Source organism: Drechmeria coniospora, chromosome 03 (genome assembly GCF_001625195.1).
Source record: "Drechmeria coniospora strain ARSEF 6962 chromosome 03, whole genome shotgun sequence".
Lineage (NCBI taxonomy): Eukaryota > Fungi > Ascomycota > Sordariomycetes > Hypocreales > Ophiocordycipitaceae > Drechmeria > Drechmeria coniospora.
This window is the reverse complement of record NC_054391.1, coordinates 4,002,349-4,023,996: the sequence shown is the minus strand read 5'-3', so window position 1 is coordinate 4,023,996 and position 21,648 is coordinate 4,002,349. Positions and strand designations below refer to the sequence as shown.

Sequence of the window (21,648 nt, the reverse complement as noted above, 5' to 3'; positions counted from 1 at the left end):
CCGACGAACCGTGGACGTCGACGAGACATGCATCGCCGGCTGCAGCGTCGACCATGCCCCCCATCGCAACGAGGAAATGGCACCGAATACCTCCTCGTCGGTTTGACAGCGGATGACGACGGTGGCCCGCACCGAACATGGTGGCTGAAGCGGGGTGCCCCCATGACAAGCCGAAACGGCCACGACGCCATGACAGCATCATCCTCGTCCATCCCGAAAGCTTGATGACGCGGCGGAGGGACGAGGCAGACCAGCTCTGCCGACCTCTGCAGCCCTTCCCACCACGCCAACGCCGTGAACGGTGCACGCTCGGACCGTCGACCAGTGAGAATCGATGCTCTCGATGAAATAGCACGTACGGCTAGCCCCAGGCTCGAGACAGACCAATCGCCCATCTTCGGTGCCCAAAACAGCTTCGAGCCCAGCCCACCGATGCTCCCTTCTGGGACAACCCGGTGCTAGCGGTGACCTGGCTGTCGTGGTAGCAGCAGCCACGTCGGATCTGCACAAACGGAGAGATACCGACGACTGGGTCGCAGCCAGCGCGGAGACACTGGGAAGCTATTGGGTGGCATCGAGACGATCGACGACCCGAAACCACCCCAGTCCGGCTTTGCTCTGACGCCCTCCCACGCAGTCCCCCGGATCGTCCCCCCCCCCGCAGAGCAGCTGCTCTTTGCCCGTCCGAGACTTTGTGGCTGGCCCCGATCGGCTTAGACGCCGGGGCAAGGGAACGACTCGCTCGGCGACATGGGTGGCAGCATGCCCGCGAGCACGATCCGAGGCCGTTGCGTATAAGAGGCAAGCGTAGCCAGCCCCGGAAGGGATCGTCGTCGTCCGACTACAAGCTTGGAGAATCTGACAGAGTCTTGCTTGCTCCGCGAGATTTGACCACCGCAACGCAGAACCCGGCGCCGATTCGAGATACCCTACACGTTCACCTACGCACACTGCCGCGCATCGCCCGATGGCTTCCACCGCCGCTGCCGCTTCCGAGCAGGAGACGTACACAAAGGAGCATGGCGTCCTGCAACCCGCCGGGGGCAGTGCGGCGAATGCTCCCGTCGCCAAGCCTCACCAGGCCACCGTGTCGCAGGTCTTCGATCCGCAGTTCTTCAAGGTCGCCAACCCGGGTCCTCTCGGCCTCATCAGCTTTGCCCTGACGACCTTTGTCCTCGGCCTCTACCAGTGCGGTGCTGGGTGGGTATCCCCTCACGCCTCGGAGACGGACGCGGCCATCTGACCATGACTCTCTCCGCAGACTTCCCGACTCGAACCCCTTTGGCGGCGTCGGGCCCGACCAGGCCGTCTTCGGTCTCGCCGTCTTCTTCGGCGGCGCCGCGCAGTTCATCGCCGGCATCATGGAGTTCCGGGTTGGGAACACATTCGGCACCACTGTGCACTGCTCCTACGGCGCCTTCTGGCTCGCCTTTGCCATGTTCCTCGTCCCCTCGCTCGGCATCAAGGAAGCCTACGCCGGCGACGCCCGCGCCTTCAGCTTCGCCCTCGGCATCTTCCTCATCCTCTGGTGCTTCCTGACCCTCATCTTCTTCATCGCCGCCCTCCGGACCAACATCGCCATCCTCGTCGTCCTCGGCCTCCTCGTCCTCGCCTTCTTCTTCCTCAGCATCGCCCAGTTCATCCTGACGAGCAACCCGACGGCGGCGGTGCGCGTCAACCGTGCCGGCGGCGTCTTTGCCGTCATCTGCGCCTTGGCCGCCTTTTACGCCGGCAGTGCCGGCATCATGACCGAGGACACCACCTGGGTCCGCTTCCCCTTGGGCGAGTTCAAGTACACGCCCAAGCAGAAGGCGGAGAAGGATGCGAGCAACCTCCCGGTCTAGCTAGCTCGTCTCGACACTTCTGCCCGAGATGGAGGAAGCAAACGACCGTGTCGCCCGCTCATTTTGATACCCCGGGAACGGTATTTTCGTTCATGTACACGTATTTGCACACATGTACAGTGCACCTCGGCACGCGTATGGTGTTTGGCTCGCTTGATGAACGGCTTCGTGCGTAATGCGGATGAGTGGCACATGCTGCGGAGCATAATGCTCCGCGCAAACAACTAGATGTCTTGTAGTAGACAAGGAATGAATGATGAAACCATCACACGTGCTTCTTTCCTTCCAAGGCCAATGGTGCATCATCATACCGTCCATCCCAAACGTCCATGCTGAAAACTCTGCAGGCGCGTCTTTCGATTACATTTCATCCTTCAATTCTCGCCCTGCGCTCTCCACCTGGTCCTTGAGCTCATCTGCTTTGCCCTTGAGCTGTTCTGCCTTGCCGGCAGCCTGACTCACAGTACCCTTGGCCCGGCCTTTCATCTCCTCCGCCTTGCCAGTGGCCCGAACCTTGATCTCGCCGGCCTTGGCTTCGACATCACTCCGTGTTGTTTCATGAATTGTCCCCTTCACTTTGTCTACGAGGCACACGCGTCAGTTGATTTCTGCTCCTTGCAGCCCCTAATCTGGCTATCCGTTCGCCTGACATACCAGCCACGTTGAGACCTGGGATGAGGACGTTGTCGCTGACGGTCCTGTCCACCCTCTTCAGACCGTCCTTGACCGCCTCCGTCGCCGACTTCCTCACGAAAGCGGAGGTTGTGAACGCGTTTCGTCTCCGTCCAGGTGCCAAGACGATTGCGCGGGAGGCGGCCACCCTCGCAATCGTTTTGGGGATGAACGACATGGTGACTTTTTATGTCAAATTATCTTTGCCCGACTGCTATTGTCAAGTTCCTGTATGTGGCCGAGAAAAAGATGGATTGAATGGAAATGACAATGAAAAAGAGCAGATGGAGAGATTTGAGAGGTTTGCTCGTCATATTTATTTCGTCTTCATTCGTTGCGGACGAGCTATCGGACGTCGACCTTGTGATGTCATCACGACGGCATGATCGCTGCGCGGGGCAAATGCTCCTTCGCGCGAGCCACTCGGTTCTCGCAACTGCCATGACGCACACATTTTTCACCATCGACCCGGAATGAACTGGTATCGATGTTGAGGCTCGCTTGGCTGGATGCATAGTGTTATCATTTCCTGTGTTACCTGCCTGCGGCATTTGCATTGCATCACATCGTGCTCTGCCATCGCCACTAAACCTAAAGGTGTGCGACGGGGACGCACGGGATGGCCTTGGTCAAAACGATCAACATTTGCCAACTGTATTGCCTACAACAGGCTCGTCCATGATTGTGTTCTGTGTATGAATTGCTGATTGTAGAGAATTCTCGTGTTAGATGCATCAGTGCCAACACGCCATCGTTTCTTCCCATTCCGAACCATTCCGAAATGCATGTCAAGGGGAGCATCGAAACCAAGTCTCGTGCACCTGCCCTATTCAGCCCTATTCAAACGATACGCGGGTCATTGCGGCTCAAGTATAAACTCGCTTGTTTGATTCTGATCACCTACGTACTCTATTCTTCATACGTAAACGTTCAGATGTACGGCAGCCTGAGCCGGGCTCGCCAACAGTGGACGCAGCGGCATAGGCCAATGCAGCATGGACTCAGCATCAGCTACACCGCGTCCAAGATGGAGCCTAGTGGCTGCTCTGATTCCGTCCGCACATTCCTCCTCGGACGGAATGATGGCCCGTCGCCTCGACCGACGATGAGGCATCCCACTCGCGTAAACGACCGGCCTCGAGAGCAGGCCGAGGACGAGGCGCGCTTCTCGCTGTGCGGCAACTCGAACCAGACTCGGCGTATCTAGGTCGGCCATCGCCACGTCCGGACCGGCGACCAGTTCGAGCAAACGGCTGTGCCTCGGACGGTCCAGTCCGTGATGGCAGGTGAGCTGGCGGCCATCCGTCGTCGTTGACCGCTAGCCAGGCTTCGAGCCCCGAAGCGGCGGCGCGTCCATCCTTGCGGCCGACGTCTCGTAGCGGAAGAGCACCGTCGTACGGCGTATCGAGAGAAAACGATGGCGATCCAGGGCGTCCCGCGCTCCGTCTATTCTGGACCAAGGCCCATACGGCATAGATGCACGCCGCGACGACGAGAATGATTCCGATGATGATGGCCGCCGTGGCACCCTCCGACAAGCTGTTCGATGGTGCATCGACAGCAGCCAGATCGGCGCCGGATGAATTGACTGGCGGAGGCGTCATGGATGATGAGCCTTGGGTTGTGTTCGAATGCACACTTCGCATCGTCGAAAGGGAGAGGCGCGTGGAAGAGTTCTGGAATGCCGTCGACGTCATAAAGGACGTAGATTCGGCCATGGTCGAGTCGGCACCGTCTTGCTTCGCCGATGCCCCGAAGCTGATGCCATCGCCGCTGGATCCCAGTCTCGTCGGCTCTGACGTCGGCCCTCGGCTTAGCCAGAGGGTGGAAGCCGTTCCGAGTCCTGAATGTCCACCAGCCGAGGCATCCGGCTCGGTTCCCGCCCGGCGACCCGGTAGCCGGTTGCTGTGCTGCGAAGCCGGCGCTGCGTATGAACTTGGCATGGTAAATGGCAGCAGTCGCCGTTCGCGGCGCAGGAGTGAGCTGCCGTAGGCCTCGATTGGACCGCTGATTTGAAGGGTAGGCTTGCCAGTAATGTCTGTCCCGTCGCGGCGTCGTCGACGTCGATACTCGTTTGAGCCGCATTGATTGTGCAGAGTGACCTGGCAAGAAAGACGACTGGTGACACAGGCCGCCGCAGGCCACGCTCAGGCCACAGCCAATCCATCATGTCCGAGAGCGAGGTCGTTGAGCACAGAGACTGTGGGAGCCTGCCGTGCTTGTGAGACCGTTCAACCACGACGCGGCGCCGTCAGCTCGTTCGCAGCCTCTCGACCCTTGCCCTCATCACGCTCTCGGCCGTGGAGGGATCGATCCGCTCGGTCGGGCCCAGGCGCATCATCTTGCCAACAAGGTACATGAGCTTGCCTTGCGGGAACGGCTTCGAGTCGACGAATGTTTGCAGCACCTTCTCCTCCCCCTCCATGGCCTGCTCGGCGAGGGATGCATACTCTTCCGGTGGAATTTCCTCGAACCAGAGGTCGTTGCTCTCGATGGCGCCGAGAACATCGCCGTCGAGGTCGCCAAGGTAAATGGCCAAAAGAAGCTCCTTGGCCACCTTGCCGGTGATCTGTTTTCGGTAGAGATAATAGAGGAGTTTCGAGAGTTCGGAAACCGGCACCTGGTCGCACTCGCCATCGGTGGAAAACACAAGCTCCCCCGAGGCTAGCGGTCCGGCCTTGGACGTCGTCAGCCGGCCAAGCTCGTGGATGATCCAGTTTCCTGCAAGCGTGGCGTAGGATGAAAAGTCCGCCGAGGCCGAGGCCGAGGACGAGGTCGCATCGAGGCGAATCATCTCATGAAGCCCGTCCAAGACTTTGTAAAAGTACTGAATGCGAGATCCGTTGTCCAGGGTGATGAGCGACAGGGCATCCTTCGGTGCGAGGCCAAACTCGGAAATGAGCCTGTCGAGCTCGGCATCGGGCAGCACCGGTAGTGACGTCTTCAGGTGCTTCACGAGGTCATCGCCGATGACGAGCGGCGAAATGTCTGGGTCCGGCATGTAGCGGTAGTCAACCTCGCCCTCCTTCCCCCGCAGCCGACGTGTCTGCTTGGAGCCGAGGGTCCAGCCGCGAGTCTCGCCCGCGATGGCCCGGCCAGCCTCGAGCTCCTGAATCTGGCGGTCTCTCTCGGCGATGATGGCGTCTTCGACGGCCTTGATTGTGCTCAGATTCTTAATCTCCGTCCGGGTTCCGAGCCTCTCCGACGCCTCGTCCGTTCTTCGCACCGAGACGTTGACGTCTGCTCGGAGACCGCCGGCCTCCATGCCGGAGACGCAGCTGTCGACGGCGTGGAGGAGAAGCTGAATCTTGCGCACAAAGACGGCGGCCGTGCGCGGATGTCGAATCTCCGGAAGGGTGATGATTTCCATCAGAGGCATCCCGACACGATTAAAGTCCAGCCAGTGCATCGTGTCCGTCTGAGCCAGCGTCTTGGCCGTGTCCTGCTCCAGCTGAAGCTGCTTGATGCCGATGGTGACACTCTCGCCATCCTCGGGCGAAATTCCGTCTCTCGCGAACAAGGTGATGTGGCCATTTCGCGCAAACGGCTCGTAATACTGCGTGATCTGGTATCCGGACGGCTGATCCCACCAAAAGTAATGCTTTCTGTCGAACCGACTGAGTCGCTGAACGTCGCAGTTCAGGGCCAGGGCTGCGCGAATGGCCGGAAGGAGGACCTCCTTCTGCATCAGCGGTTGGCTCCCTGGCATGGAGAGATCAAAGAGGGACACGTGGCTGTTCGGCTCGTCGTTGAACGAGGTGGTGGCAGGAGAGAAGAGCTTGCGGGCGGTGTTGAGCTGGGCGTGGATTTCGATGCCCACCGTCAGCTCCCAACCGTCGACGGTCTGGGAGTCGGCCTTGGACTTTCCCTTTGCCTGCTTCTTCGCATGCTTGGCCTCCTCCTTGAACTGCTTGCGGAAGGGAGCCAGGGGTCGCTGCGAGGCAGCCACAGCGCCGGCAGGGGGGACGTGTAAGGCTCTTAGTGGACCAGACCTTGACGGTAACCGGCCAACCAGCAGAGGTCGGGAGAGGCATCCGGAACACAAGGTACGGGCATGAAAGTACCAACCTGGCAGCTGGCCGGCGGAAACGCGAGCCATCACCGCTGGGGATTGGGGATGGAGCTGCTTCGCTGATGGCTGGTTGCAGGAACGAGGACCAGCCGTTCATGCAGAGGCATGAATGGAGGGGGGGGGGGGGGGGGGGGGGGAGGGCGTCGAGCTATATCAGTCCAGAAAGGGTGCTCGTTCGTTGCATGAATGTGATTACGCCAGACGGCGCGCAGCGGATGGCGGTGTATTTCGGGCTTCGTCAAGGCGAGATGGGCGTGGATTTCGGTGCTTGAAGCGGCTGGAGACTTTGCAAAGCCACGACAGAGGATATGTGTCGTGCTCCAGGTTGCCCGGGAAGCCTGTCGAAATTCGAGTCACGGATCTGGGTAAGGGCAGCGAGAAAACAGAAAAAAGTAAGAGAGAGAATGATGGCTCTCGCCTGGACAATTGTGCGCAATGTCGAGCTGGGATGGCAGTTGGCGATGGCATGAGTTGCCAGGTTTTGGTGTCCAACCAAGCTCCAGCAAATATTGTACTAGTTGTACCTGTAATACTCCGTACAAGTACTGGTGCTTATGGAGTACGGAGTACAGTCACTTGACAAAAGTGTTCGTTCAGTTTTGGTAGCGCTACTCCTACAAATTGAATCGACATTTTTGCCACCCCTCTGTACTCCATCCATCCCGTGCACCACCAATTGGTGCGCAACGCACCGGCCCGGTGGAAATCCCGTACCTTCCCTTTCTCCTGTCCGTTAGCTGCTAAGCCTCACAGGTACTTTGTACCTCGTCCAACATCACCTGGATTCCCGGCCTCGACGTTTCCCTCCCATCACTTGGACATCATCCCTGCATTTCCAGCAAAAAAAAGCCCTCTGTACCAGCAACATGGTGCGAACGTCATCCCTCGTTGGGCATCAACTTTGCTCTGCCTCGTACGCCTCCGTGCAACCAACCCGTCAACAGTACCCGTACCTCTATGGGCGCCCAACGCCCCCCATCACACAATTCGCACGTCCCATCTTCGGCAGCGTGGGACGAGCACTGGACTGATGGCTCTCTTGGATACGGCCATCAGGATTCCAACATGGTCTCTGCAAATTTGGCCCATAGCCATGTGCTCTCTTTTCCATTTCCCATCCGAGTAGTCGTACCACCCCGTGGGACGCCAAAACCTACCGTCTCCGAAGCGATATACTCAGTTCAAGTTGCGCCAGCAAATCACGTCGTCACCAGTTCACTGCAACGCAATGAACGAGAGCTTTATGACACACTGAACGAACCCTGGTTTATTTCATTGTTTCCACTCTCCTTGTCGAGGCCCTGCCGAATACTTCTGCACTACTTAGACAAGGTGAGTGTGTGAGTGGCCCTAATCCTACTTCATCCCCCGTAGGCCGGCCAAGGTGGTGTTGATGGCGTCATTTTATTCGCACCAAATGGACACGAAGCTGGATGAGACGCCGTACGCAAAATACATGGCGGACGTCGCGGCCGATACGCGCCCGTCACGCGACACAGTGTCCAAGGATGACGACGACCAACAACCGCTTCCAGACCAAGTAGTTGCAACCTGGGCCATGAGGGCCGCCGAATCTCCAGAGGCTCTCTCAAAGGGCGTGAACCTCAACAGAATGGATCATGTACCGACGACGCCCGAATTGGCTCAATCGTTGGCGGACGAAATGCGAGATGTGCCTCGTTCAGACAGCATCTTGCCTTTACAGAAACGACCCCGGGCGGTGACTGTTGAAGACTGCACCGACAATGGCGTGGCGAGAGAGAAATCTCTCCCATCCTCGTCATCCTCGGTCCCGTCCTGCACCGGAGCGCTGCTCACGCCTACAAGACTGGAAAGGGCCAGCCTGACTGTCACGAGTGGAGCGACGGTGACACGAGCACCGCCCCCCACGGTAGTTGCGCGCAGCGAGTGCAGTGGAACGCCTGTTCCAAGACAAAAGGACACGGAAAATTCGTATCAAACCCCCCGTCCGCGACGCCGTCCGAGTGCTCTGGATTATCTCGTGTCAGATTCGCCAGCAGGCACCCTCCAGCCTGCCCCGGAAGCAGACTGCGGGAGTCGCGAGATGGGCGACTATCACGCCGCAGGCTCGAGGATCGCCACCGTACCATCGGTGACCAACGCGTATCAATCGATGCATGCGTTCTCGCCCACCTTTGGCTCTCCTCGCAAGGCCCAGAGCATCGCGCCCGTGTCCAGCATGCCGTTGACACGTCCACAACCCAGTGTGTTTCAGCAGTCAAACTATGGTGCAGAGATGGCGCCGATGACGGGTTATCAGCTCATTGCCGCCAAATTGGTTGGTGGCCTTGGCGGTCCACCCGTTCTGCCCATATATCGCCGCTTCGAGGCCCTCAATCACAGATTGCTGCTGTATATGCAGGCTGATCTTGCAGATCTGGAGAAAGAGCTGCGCGCGCTTGACGCGAAAGACACGGTAGAGCGGGGCTATGGAATCTTTCCTGCCTCTCGTCGCCTCGAGCGCTGGTCGACCAGTGGCTTGTGCCAGCAGCGGATAGAGGTTCTGGGCCAGATTGGTTACAAGCTCGAGCAGTACAGCAAGTCTTGAACAAAAGTTTCTTCGTATTTTCCTCGGCTGACTCTGTCTAGACAAGATTATATCGTCCTTTCGGAAGCTGCATAATCTTTCACCGCCGTCCTTGGACGAGATCCAGAACTACAAATCCTACCTTGCCAACGGCAGGTTGTTGGCAGAGGAAGAGGCCAAGTTTCTAGATGTTGCCGATGACCTCGTTTTGTTGGCAAGAGATGAATGGATGACGGGTGACGTGAATGCCGACGATGGCATCACCCCAATGCCTCGGAATGAGGAAGTAGTTTTCCCGCCAACGAGTAGCCACGCACCAGAATCCATCGTTGGCAATTCTGTTTCAAGCAATCCGACCTTGGCGCGCGGACAAGATGATCTCGGAACGCAGCTGGTACAGCTGGGAATGGCCATGTTCGTCGCCCTATTCGTCCCCATAACGACCTTTCCCATCATGCCGACGTTTGCCGGGCGCATGGTTGTGGTGATGCTGGTGGGCACCAGCGTGGGAATCGCCTTGATGCAGTCTGGCCTCGTCCAGGTATTGAACAGGGGTACTATGGATTGGATAGCCTGCGCTGTCATCTACGGTTTCTCCATGGCAGCGACAGCCAGTACATTCTGCTGATATTCCTTGTCGCCAAGTGCCTTGGTGCGAGATTCGGAGCGAGCCAGAACGTAGGGTTGACGTATTGGGGAATGTGAGGGCAAGGAGTCACGAAGATGGGTCATGTGGATGGACGAGCCTGATTCCCGCCTTTCTCATCGTTACCAACTCATTTATACATGTGTATATCCGACTCTAGCTAGAGACCCGGAGAGGGCCAGGAGTACGCCGTCATTACTCGCGATTTTCTAGAACCTCTGTTCATATACACCATCGAGGATTCAGTTGCTCGTCGAGGCACCGGTGACGGCGAGGTCACACAAGGCTGGGCATTGAAAGATGCGTCGAACCGTCAAGTTGAGACCCTTGTCCCGTGCCTTGGCAACCAGCCTCATGGCCGCAATGGAATCTCCTCCAATTTTGAAGAAGCTATCGTTTGCACTAATGCCTTTCGGATCCACGCCAAGAATCTCGGCCCATAGTGTTTGGATTGTCCGCTCGGCATCCGTCTCTGGGGCGCGACATTGCGTCTCGCCTGAAGCGTGAGCAAGCGTTCGTAGGTCCTTGGAAGTGAGGGCAGAGCCAATCTCTTGAAGACGCCGTCGATCAATCTTTCGAGTCACAGACATGGGAATCGTCTGCAGCGGCAGGTACACGGATGGGATCATATATGGTGGGAGCGCCTTTGCCAATCCCTGCCGCATGTCAGCGGTCAATTTTCGAACCGCTTCGGCATGCTCGCCGGACGACAGGGTGCCTTCGAGGCTGATAAAGGCGACGACGTATTTGCTCGCCATCCCTTGCGGCTGTGCAACTTCGGCGGCGACCTGTGCTCCTCGCGGCCAAGCCTGCTTGATGGCCCGTTGAACGTGGTATTCAATGTCCCCGAGCTCAACACGCTGACCGGCAATCTTGACCTGAGTGTCTTTGCGCCCTACGAAGAGTAGGCTTCCATCCTTTTTGTACCGCACAAGGTCGCCTGTGCGGTAGACCCGGCCATTTCGGCCGGGAACCTTGCCATCAGGGGAGCCGTGCATGAGCCAGACTGGATCTTGGACGAAAACTGCTGCCGTCTTTTCTGGCTCGTGGAGGTAGCCGATACCGACGCCTGGCCCCTCGATCCAAAGTTCGCCCACGGCACCGACTGGTGCTAGCATATCAGCATTTTCTGCTTCCGTCACCCATGTGCAGGCTCCCAACCCTCGGCCGATCCCGGCGTCCCTCGATCTGGACATGTCCATGACTGTGCTGCTAGGTGTACATTCCGCAGGGCCGTACGCAACCATCAGCAGCGTCTTGTCCCCTACGAGGTGAACATCGCTAGGCGAAACGGCCTCGCCACCCAAGATGAGCGTCGAGAGCGTCGAGAGCGCCGATCTCGGTTCGACGATGCGGGCCAGCGACGGCGTCATATCCACGACCGTAGCGCCATATTTTATTAGGCTCCCGCCAAGGTCGTCTTCGCGCTCGGCCGCCGATGGGATGCAAAGACATGCGCCTACTGTCAGAGTCTTGAGGAGATTGAGCCACACAACGTCGAAAGCATAGGATGCAAAGTCAAACACCCGTGAGCTGCTGTTGATTCCAAACGCATCTCGCTGGCGCACCAGGATGCTGGAAAAGTTCCGGTGCGTGATGACGACGCCCTTTGGATTTCCCGTACTGCCAGAGGTGAACACGACGTAGAGGACATCGGATGGCTGCGACATCGGCAGTTCGAGAGTCGCCGTCTCGCGTTCCTTGTGCAGGTCGTCAGCCACGGTCAGTACCACGTCTGCTCCCAGCATTTGGGCAAGATTTCCGCTCGCAATTGAGGATAATATAATCTTTGTCCTCGTCATGTTGTTAAAAACTTGCGTCGTGACCGAACGGATCCTCTCCTCCGGCAGAGAGGTGTCAATTGCAACCGAAGCACCGCCAGCCTTCATGACGGCGAGCGCGGCAACTGGCATCCACATGGACTTCTCAAAACAGATTGGCACGATGCTGCCTCTGCCTACACCCTTGCTGGCCAGCTGATTTGCCAGCTTGGATGATAAATGATCAAGTTGCCCGTATGTCAAGTCTCCATCCCATGCCATGATGGCAGGAGCTTTTGGTCGTTCTTTGGATTGTTGTACTATCCAATCATGGATGCAGACTTCTACCGGTTCTGGGAGCGCGCTGTTCCATGACCAGATATCGACAAGGTCTTGTAGGCTTGCAACACGTATATCCCCAAGCTTTTCTTGCCGCCTACCCAGGTTCAGTAGCTGACAGAATACATTCTCAAACTGTTCTGCGACTCGCTCAACCTGGTATTTTTCAACGACATGCGAGTCGAACTGGATGTGTAGCTGGGTTGTGGAAGCCCCCGGCCGAACGCAAACTACCATGACATACTTGCCCGTTTCCTGTAGGTAGTCGTCATACCCCTTATTGCCATTAGATGCCTTGAAATCTTCAGCAGCTGTCACGGGCTCATAGACTGTGAGGAGTGTCTGGAAGTTGCAAGCAGCGTCGGTCTCTTTGCTTAAGCGGCGTATTCGCTCTATGCCCATGTGGTGGAACTGTGCCATTGCGATGCTCTGCTCCTGGAGTTCGCTGAGAAAGCTGCTGATGGGCGTTTTGGCGCTGATCATGCTCCGATTTGGTAAAGATATGGGGCCGTAGTTGCCTGGTATTGTGACACCAAATATACTCTCCTCTGAGCCCATGATCCGAGCTGTCAACAATGACCACGTCGCTCGGACGAGTGTCTCAGCCGCGTATTCACCAGAACTTATATCCAACCCACTCATGGACAAGCAGATTTCGCTATCAATCTCTGGACGGTGATCTGCTGGTGGCAATACGGGGAAGTGAGATGCCTGAAGGCCAATGAATTGTGATGTCCAGAACGATGATGCCATGGCCACTTCTTCTCCCGTGATGTACTTGAAGAAGCTGTTGGAGAGCGACTGCATGCAGGTATTTTCGTTGTCGACATGTTCAAAACTCTCTCTATCATCTAATGCTACTGTATTCATTTCAGCAACATCAATGGCTAAGAGGTATTCAACGGCCTTTAAGAAAACGTCGTAAACAGCTTTCGCGGACTGTTGAGAGATAAGCGGTTGCTTGAACTCGAGGGAAAGGTCTGTGTGGGCCCCATCGAAAGATGCATTACACTTCAGGTCAAACTGTACACATAATGTGAGCTTTTCAATATCAAGATTGAATATGTCGCTTTGATAAACATACCTCGTGTACGTCGTCGCCGCCTTGGACTTCGATTGTGATGCTCGAATCTCTCCCGGCTGCCTTTGCTTTCTGATGGCTGATGGAAAGAGACGTGTTAAACAACCGTTTTCCTGACATACCGAGTCGATGCTGTATTTGTGCCAAGGAAGCATGCTGAATAGTTAAATGTTCCTCGGACCTATTCGAGGTCGCTTTTAGAACCTGTCTTGCATCCTGTCGTACATCCACTCGACTGATGAGCATATTCGCCAGAGGTCCAACCAGACCATCAACGTTGTTGACTACGGCATCTCGGCCTGAGCTCATGTATCCAAAGCACACGTCGTGCATGCCCGTGAAATGGGACAACACCATGGCCCAGGCAGTTTGCAAAAGCGAAGAAGGTGCGATTTTTGCCTTTTTGCAATATTCCAAAATCCCAAATTTGCGCCTGGAGGCATAGAAAACCCGACTTGATGTGTTTTGATTCTCTTGCCCAAGAATTGGAGAGGCCACCGGAAATATGCATGGATGAAGACCCTCAAGTAGTGAACACCATGTACCCAGCTTCTGGGCTTGCGACGTACTGTTGATGAAGCGAATTACTTGAGAAAAGGCCGGGGCAGGCTCCAAGACAGCACCAACATATTCGGCCGCGAGCTCATGAAGCAGCGTAGCGGATGATTGAGCATCGGTGAGTGCATGACTCATATAAAGGCCAAAGAAAACTTCGTGTTTTTTGGATTCACATATGACCAGCATATGTGGTGGCTCGTTGGCTGCGAATGTCGGTTGTTCGATCCGAGATAGGGCCTCCGACGGACAATCGAGCTCGGTCTCGATACGTAAAACGCGCACGGGCGGGCCATTGAGCACAATCTGGATAAATCCGTTTCCCTCGGGGTGGAGGGCGAATACCGTCGACAAAATGGTGTGCCGGCCAACCACCCTCTTCCAGGCAGCCTCGAGCCTTGCCGGACACACCGCGGCACCGTTGTCCCCAGCGGGTATGCATCGGCCGATTGTAACAGTGTCATAAGAGGCCGTGCCTTTAGCAGAACTGAGCAGCATGCCTTCTTGAAGAGGTAAACAGGGATACATGTCTTGAATGCCCCCCGGACTGATGCCCATGCTTGGAAGTTGGTTATTTAACAGCGTGTCTAGGCCACCGTATGATAGGTCAAGCAGAGGCCAGTCGCACAATGTGAACCCTGTTGGTGCATCTGTAAGTGTCTGTACGATGAACTCGAGATTTTCGGCAAAATTGTGAATCCAGTTTCGGATGCGAAGCTTATGGCGCGCGTGCATAGGGACGCTGCAAGTGACGCCAAGCTGACCGTGTGAAATTCCGCCGTTGAGCTCAATGATGGCCTGTCGTCGTGCATCCTTGGAAATTTCGCAGATTTTGAAGTCTGTGCCTCGGATTGAATCCGATTGCTTAAGAATACTGTCATGTTTTTCGAGCTGCTGAAATCTCCCTGTAAAGTTGAACACGACCTCGGCCACACTGTGGCCCTGGAACGTCTGTCGGCCGGACTCACTGTAATGCTGGCAAGCAAAGAATAACTGACCCTTGCCCGGAACCTTTTTCCTAGTATCTTTGACAAGTCTAACCACGTGGGAAATGGAATCGTTCAACGTCATTGACATTGTAAGCGGGTATAGCGTGGTGAACCATCCAACGGTGCCAGACACATCCGCCGAGAAGTGTTCGTCAAACTGCTCTCGGCCGTGGCCTTCAATCCAGATGGGAGGCAAACCACGCTCGGGGAAAGTATGGAGAAACGAATAGAAGAGTGCACCGAGGATGAGATCGACTGCTTCCGTCCTTAGGCTGTTATTGCTGCTGCCAAACAGAAGCTCTGTTGTCGACGCGGACAACAGCACGTCAATGTCTTCGCATCGGCCAAAAGTGTTGTCTTCTGGTGACAAGCCCCAAAAGTCGAGCTGAGGTTCAGGGATGGCATAAGGGAGCACACTGAGCGGCGATAGGTTGCGGCCGAATTTGGCTTGTTTGGCGCACCAGGAGCGGAAAGACAAGGGCTCTGGGGATCGTAATTCGCCGAGCATAAGAAATTCCTCTACCTCGTTCCATATAATGCGCCATGAAACAAGGTCGACAACCAAGTGATGAGCCGACAGAAGAATTATCTGACCGCCATGGGGAAGGTTGAACAGGTCGCAGGCAAACACGGGACCTTTGCAAATGTCGAGCCGTTCTTGTCGCCCCTGAGCGATCGACTCTATCTCGTTTTGATGTGCTACGGATTGTTGGACGAATGAGAATGATTCCGGGCCCGGCTCGACTACCATCTGTTTCCAAGATCGACGCTCACCCTCTGGCTCCTGTCTGAAGCGAGCGCGGAGCATCGCGTGCCGCCGCACGAGCGCTTGTATGGCGCAAAGGAGCACATCGTAATCAACCTTTCTGCCAAGATCCAACAAAAAGGATTGATTGTAGTGGTTCAGACCATCGGGGTAGGAATCGAAGTAGGCCTGCTGAATTGGCGAGAGGTCGAAGAGTCCCGCGGCGTCTTCCTTGCTTTCTTGGTCGACACGCACTTGCTCCACCTGTCCATTTATTGATTTACAAGCAGACTTACAATGGGACGCAAGTTTGCGGATCGTGTTATTCTGGTAAATATCGCCAACTGTAAATCCGAGGTTGTGAAGTCGACACTGCGAAACTATCTGCATTGCGGAGATGGAGTCGCCCCCCAACCGCGAAAAGGTGGTGTTGATGGAGGCTTGTTTAGCTGAAAGGTTCAGAACTGACATCCAGACCGTTTTTAAAAGACTTTCCGTTTCGTTCAAGATCTCGGCTGGGGCGTCCTTCATCTCCAAAGCGTTGCGTAGCTCTAGCAAGAATGAGGCGCCAATGTTGCGAAGTTGTCGCCGGTCAGCCTTGCCAGTTGTGGTCATGGGAATTTCGCGGATTGCAAAGTAAGCCGCTGGAATCATGTATGATGGTAGCATTTTGGACAGCCGATCAGCCAGCTTGTTGGTGGCTTCTTTGACAGCCAGGTGGTGAGCTGTTTCCGTCATTTCTTGGGCCCTAGAAAGTGTAATAAAGGCAACCAGCGCAGTGTGTTTGGAGCCTGCAGACTGCGTCGCCTCGACAATGACCTGGGCGACCGATGAAGCCACTAGAAGCTGTCTCAGGCGAGTCTCGACCTCGCCCAATTCGACTCGCTGGCCTCGGATTTTAACTTGAGTGTCCTTCCTTCCCATGTAAACGATCGTACCATCATCCCTGTATCGCACAAGATCACCTGTTCGGTACAACTTTCCGTTTCGTCTGGCCACAGAGAAGAGCCATGGAGGATCCTGTACAAAAGCGGATTGCGTTTTTTTCGAATCGTTGAGATATCCCAAACCGACCAGCGGCCCCTCGATCCAGAGCTCGCCAGGGACACCGATAGATACCAAGGAATCAGGTTTATCGGGGTCGATTACCCAGGTGCACACTCCAACCCCATGGCCAATGCTTATGGCGTCATCCTTTAAGTAAGTGAGATGAGATGTTGGCGTGCACTCTGAAGGGCCATATGCGTTAATAATGCGGGTATTTCCGCCTGCCAACGAGACGTCGCTCGGGAGGCTCGCTTCTCCGCCGAGAATGATGGTCGACAGCCTGGAGAGCACATCACGGCCAATGGTACGCGCAAGCGAAGGCGTGAGATCCATGAAATTGATGTGGTACTTTTTCAGGCAGCCGTCCACATCATTCTCTCGCTCCAGGGCTGACGGGATGCAGAGGCATGCCCCGGATGTGAGGGAGAAGAAGAGATTGGACCAAGCAACGTCAAAAGCGTAGGATGCAAAGTCAAATACTCGGCATTCTTGACCATATCCCAGTGCACGCTGCTGATAGGCTATGGCACTGCAAAAATTGCCATGCGAGATCATGACGCCCTTTGGCTTTCCGGTAGTACCGGAGGTGAAGACAACATAAAGGAGGCTGCTGGGCTTGACAGTAGGGAGGCGAGTATTGGTATCTTGAGTGGTTGATGAAGTAGGATATTTTTCAGCATTGCCTTCGATAACAACTGTTTTCTTGCCGAGTCTCCCCGCCAGAGCAGCGTTTTGTCGAGAGGACAGCAGCAAGGGCGAGTCAATCTGAGATACAATGGCGGAGAGTCGTTCTTCCGGCTGCTTCATGTCCAAGGCGACCAAGGCGCCGCCAGCCTTCATCACGGCAAGCACAGCAACTGGCATCCAAAGAGACTTTTCGAATAACAAGGGAACCAATGTACCGGACACACCTTGATCGACAAGTTGGCCGGCAACGATTGTCGAAAGCCGGTCGAGGCGCTGATAGGTGAGGTCACCATCCCAAGCACAAACCGCCGGCGCCAGAGGCTGTCGCGCTGCCATTCTCGTAAATCTGGCATGCACACAGTCTTCTACCGTGTCGGGCACTTTGGAGTTCCAGGCTCGGATGGAGTCGAGGCCGATGACGGCAGGCTGAGCCGCCTCGGCCACTGTCCCGAGGCTGACTTGACCGTGGGCATGGTCGACAAGCTGACGGAGAACCTGATTAAACATTTGAGTAATATGCTCTGCTTGGCTTTTTTGCACCAAGCTGCAGTCAAAGTCAATCTGCAGACGCACATCGTGTGTGCCCAACTGACATTCGGCTTCAATTGGGTACGTTCCCCAATCCCGCTCCCGATCTGGATCAGTAGAGTCTGTGTCGTCTGACTGGACGATGGTCATGAAGGGCCTGAACTTTGCAGAATGTCCCGCCTTTTCCTTTTCGGCTGGCTGAACGACCAGAAGGGATTGGAAAGCGCAGGCCTGGGCGGCAGAACCTCCCATTCGCCGGATTCGTTGAAGACCTGTCTGCTCGTACGGAATCATGTCCGCTCCTTGGCGCTGCACAGCGTACAGAAACTGACCGACACTGCTCTCCCAGTCAATAATGACGCGGAAGGGAACGGTGGCGATGGCTGGCCCGGCCATGTATTCGATTCGAGGCACTTCCGCCTGGCGGCCTGTCATGGTTACGCCGTAGAGCGCCTCATTCGAGTTGGTCCGGCGAGCCATGACTACGGCCCAAGCTGCCCTAATCATTGTCGACGGCGTAAACTCACTGCGACCCCAGTGGAGCTCCAACTTTGTACGGGTGACCTGACGGGGAGGCTGCGATGACAGGGGGGTTGCAAGGGCGTTCACGAGGAGGTCAGAATGTTGCATGTTTGCAAACTGGGCCAGCCAGAATTGCCTCAGATTTGACTCGTCCAGGTCCTGGATATACTTGATGAAAGGTGCCATGAACTCAAGACCAGCTGTTTCCTCGCCGTAGTAGGCCTTTTCGGCTTCCTTGAGCATGAGGGACATGGACCACCCGTCGTACAGAGCATGATGGATATGCCAGATGAAGTAGCGGCGGGATGCCGGACCCTCGACGATGGAAAATCTCGTCAGAGGGGTTCCCAAGCCCATGTGTTGTTCTCCTGCGTCATCTTGATCTGGGCAGGCATCCGATGCCCACGATGCCCCATGGTCCAAGACGGCCTGGAAAAGTCCATGGTTCGGGATGCTCACAATGCGCGTCCGCAAGATGGGAGTGGAGGCCACGACTTGATCCCAGGCCCTACGTAGCTTCTCTACGCTGATGCTCGCATCCATCTCGAACCTGAACTGGGCCACGTAGTGTCCAGGATTCTTCTGCGTGAGTGCCAGCAAGCCTTCTTGAAGAGGGGTGCATGGAAGAACGTCGGCGACATCAGAGAGCCGAACATGACATAGCTGCGCAGCTTGGGCACGGAGATGACCAGAATGGACGGATCCGAGCAAAGAAAAGGGGGCAACAGCGTTGGGGGGTCTGCAATGAATCGGCCGAGCCAGGACCGAAAGCGCTGCAAGTCGTGGGTGCTGAAAGATATCCCTAGCTGATATAGCGATACCGTGATTGCATGCCATCTTGGTAAGCTGTAGAGCTTTCGTGACGTCCCCGCCGAGGGCGAAAAAATCGGCATTTTCGTCCAAGCGATTAGTGGTAACATGGAATAGTTGAGCCCATAGGGACTGCATGAGCTCTCCTGTTGCCGAAAGCTCCTCATCTGCTGTCGCTGATGAGGTGTCACTGTTTCTCGCGATGCGGTCAAGCGAGCTGGCGAGGTCGTCTTCGGATAGGCACATATCCAGGCCAGAATCGCCATCGGACGAGACTGAACTTGATTCCACTCTACCCTTCTCCATCATCTTGCCCTTGGACCCCGCGTTGGTTTGTGGAGGTAGGATACTGTCGACTGCATCAGGCTCGGCAATGGACGAATGGCTCGGCTCGTGGGCCGCATTGGCGGGGCAGCAAGTGGTCACTGAGTCGGATTGATATGCCATGATGGTTTGTATTGGCAGTTTTCGTGGTGGAAGGAGTAGATGCGAAACCTTGCTCAATTTTGACGGTCGGACGAACGGAAGGCGGAAAGCATGGTCATGATATTGCGTGGAAGCTGGCGTGCACCAGGCGGCGCTCTCGCAACGCGTCGATGCATAAGTGGTGAACCAGATACACCTAGGTCATACGCCGACCGCTAAGCCGCAGACGAGTAGCATCTGAGCATGGATTCGTCCGTGCTTCATTTTATCATCCATCAACTGAAGTCTGCGAGGACGGGCATGAGCCTTGTAGAGCGAGTAGGTGAGACAGAATGGCACGATAGCAAACCCTAGTCTCACTCCTGTCGCGCTCCATTGCCAATCCTACCTCTATAGGGACAGGAGGGAGAGCCAGGAATTCCGACCGCATGCGAATGATGCCGTCCATGTACAAAGCGAGTACGACAGGCGTCGTGGCCAGCCCGTGCCGTCGACGGAAAGGCGGATGAAAGTGGTTGACATGGATGGATGGATCTAGATACATGTAAGCACATGAAATTGGCAAGGATGCAGTGGGTAATGGCTCCATGTTCTTGATTCCTTGTCATAAATCAGTCCTTTTCTCAAATTCTTCGACTTTATTCGACGGCCTGAGCATTTGACGTTGCAGGCGATTCCTTCGAGACTTCCTACAGCAACGAGCGGAGGCTCACGGGGGCATGTCGTTGGCTTGGCCGAAGAGAGGATGGAAACAAAGGGCACTTGAACATTCTTGTTTTGCTCAAGTTTGGTTGTGCGTGCTTGCTTTTGCTACCCAGCAGACCACGGGCGTCGTTCGCTGGACCCTGGGTTGACGACTGAGGATTACTGGTGCAACGCATTATTGGTGGACGAGCCGTCCAGGTCTAGGAATTGGTCCCTGCAAGTTGAATCGACATGGAGACGACCGAGGTAACCCCGCCAATGAAATATGCGGGGTGGCTGCTGTCTTGAAGTGAATCATGTAAACTTTCAAACCTGATAATTGCAAGTAGGGTCGATGTATTTGCTCATACACAGTACTTTGAACTTTGTCGTGTTTGCGCTCGTCATACGTTCGCAGTGCAACAGTGCAGAAGGCGTGCAAGGAGTAATAGAAGGTACCATCTGCCTCATCGTATATCGCCTTGTCGCCTAACTCCTACAGGTGCATATTACGGAATCATTAAATGCAAGTGTGCGGGGTACTGTCCAATGTACTGTACTTACTGTACGGAGTACAGGAGGATGGATGTCAGGGTGACTTGGTGGTGCTTTTAGTTGTAAGTATTACTGGACTTACTCCGTACTGGACTATTAATTATTACTGGAAGTTCCGAGAGGCGGGAACAGCCGCTGACAAAATATGGCGAGTTTACTAACGATATATTACTTACGGAGTACTCCATACGGAGTACATTATTTCTTACTTCGTACAAGTGAAGGTACATGCATGATGCTAGCGTGCCAAAATGAGATTGCTTGTAATTATTACTGTATCACTGTAGCATGCCCCAGACATGTAATTACTTAATACCTAGTACTATTATTGGGTACGAAAGTAAGGACACCCAAGTAATACTGTACAGTACAAGTGCAGTAATCCATTATACCAAATAAGTACCAACACTCCGAGACAACAGTGTCAGCTCTTGTTCCTTTGCCGGTACGGAGTAGGTACCCAGCACTTACAGTATATATTCTTGTACAGGTCACAGGTGATAGGGGTTGGTACGAGGTACACAACGCCCAATGCACACATAAATGTAATTACAGTACGGAGTATTACGGATAATACTACAGATGTAAATGGGGAACAGTTGTAAAACTTACGGAGTAAATACGGAGGTATTACCCCTGTAAACGAACTAAACAGGTACGTCTACAGTAGTACTCCGTACTGTAACCAAAACTCTCTTCCGTGGTAGATGGAGGCGTTTGCTCATGGACAAGCAAATATTGGATTGTATTAATATTTAATAATACTACAGTACGGAGTACAGTACGGAGTTCATGCACATCCACTTAGATACATGTACACTGTACATGCATGATCACGAGCAGAGCACGAGGAGAACGGCATCGTCCCTGTCCTGCACTTGGTTGTACGTACACGTACTTGCATGCATGAGCACGAGAACGAGTCCTTACAGCATCCTCGTTTTTGTCCAAGTCTGCAAGTAATTGCATGTCCCTGCATAAAGATTCTCCCTATTTGTTGCATCTCGCCACGCCTTCCCAGCTCCTGCCCCTGCCCACTTCCACCTGCACCTCCGTCTCTTCGATTTCCAAACTGCCTGGGCCTCACTCATTCCAGCAAGCAAGGTCTCCTCCTCCACTGAGTTTCTCCCCCGCAGAC

General features: G+C 55.1%; 6 protein-coding genes across 6 annotated transcripts; 2 read left to right on the top strand and 4 right to left on the bottom strand.

The window, feature by feature from the left end:
- Positions 1-967: 967 nt before the first annotated feature.
- Positions 968-1,844, top strand: DCS_06791 (Gpr1 family protein; the record flags this gene model as incomplete). Its single annotated transcript, XM_040804078.1, has 2 exons — positions 968-1,200; positions 1,262-1,844. 2 exons carry the CDS (start codon positions 968-970, stop codon positions 1,842-1,844), a joined length of 816 nt encoding a protein of 271 aa, XP_040654182.1.
- Positions 1,845-2,204: 360 nt separating this feature from the next.
- Positions 2,205-2,694, bottom strand: DCS_06790 (uncharacterized protein; the record flags this gene model as incomplete). Its single annotated transcript, XM_040804077.1, has 2 exons — positions 2,205-2,425; positions 2,499-2,694. 2 exons carry the CDS (start codon positions 2,692-2,694, stop codon positions 2,205-2,207), a joined length of 417 nt encoding a protein of 138 aa, XP_040654181.1.
- An 856-nt stretch (positions 2,695-3,550) lies between these two features.
- DCS_06789 (uncharacterized protein) lies at positions 3,551-4,459 on the bottom strand (the record flags this gene model as incomplete). Its single annotated transcript, XM_040804076.1, has 1 exon — positions 3,551-4,459. One exon carries the CDS (start codon positions 4,457-4,459, stop codon positions 3,551-3,553), a length of 909 nt encoding a protein of 302 aa, XP_040654180.1.
- Positions 4,460-4,767: 308 nt separating this feature from the next.
- On the bottom strand, positions 4,768-6,615 carry DCS_06788 (uncharacterized protein; the record flags this gene model as incomplete). Its single annotated transcript, XM_040804075.1, has 1 exon — positions 4,768-6,615. The coding sequence occupies one exon, from the start codon at positions 6,613-6,615 to the stop codon at positions 4,768-4,770; it is 1,848 nt and encodes a 615-aa protein (XP_040654179.1).
- A 930-nt stretch (positions 6,616-7,545) lies between these two features.
- On the top strand, positions 7,546-9,764 carry DCS_06787 (uncharacterized protein; the record flags this gene model as incomplete). Its single annotated transcript, XM_040804074.1, has 3 exons — positions 7,546-7,853; positions 7,963-9,025; positions 9,204-9,764. The coding sequence occupies 3 exons, from the start codon at positions 7,546-7,548 to the stop codon at positions 9,762-9,764; spliced, it is 1,932 nt and encodes a 643-aa protein (XP_040654178.1).
- A 260-nt stretch (positions 9,765-10,024) lies between these two features.
- On the bottom strand, positions 10,025-19,292 carry DCS_06786 (non-ribosomal peptide synthetase; the record flags this gene model as incomplete). The annotated part of the gene is made up of 2 exons (XM_040804073.1): positions 10,025-12,904; positions 12,966-19,292. The coding sequence occupies 2 exons, from the start codon at positions 19,290-19,292 to the stop codon at positions 10,025-10,027; spliced, it is 9,207 nt and encodes a 3,068-aa protein (XP_040654177.1).
- Between the last annotated feature and the right edge of the window lie 2,356 nt (positions 19,293-21,648).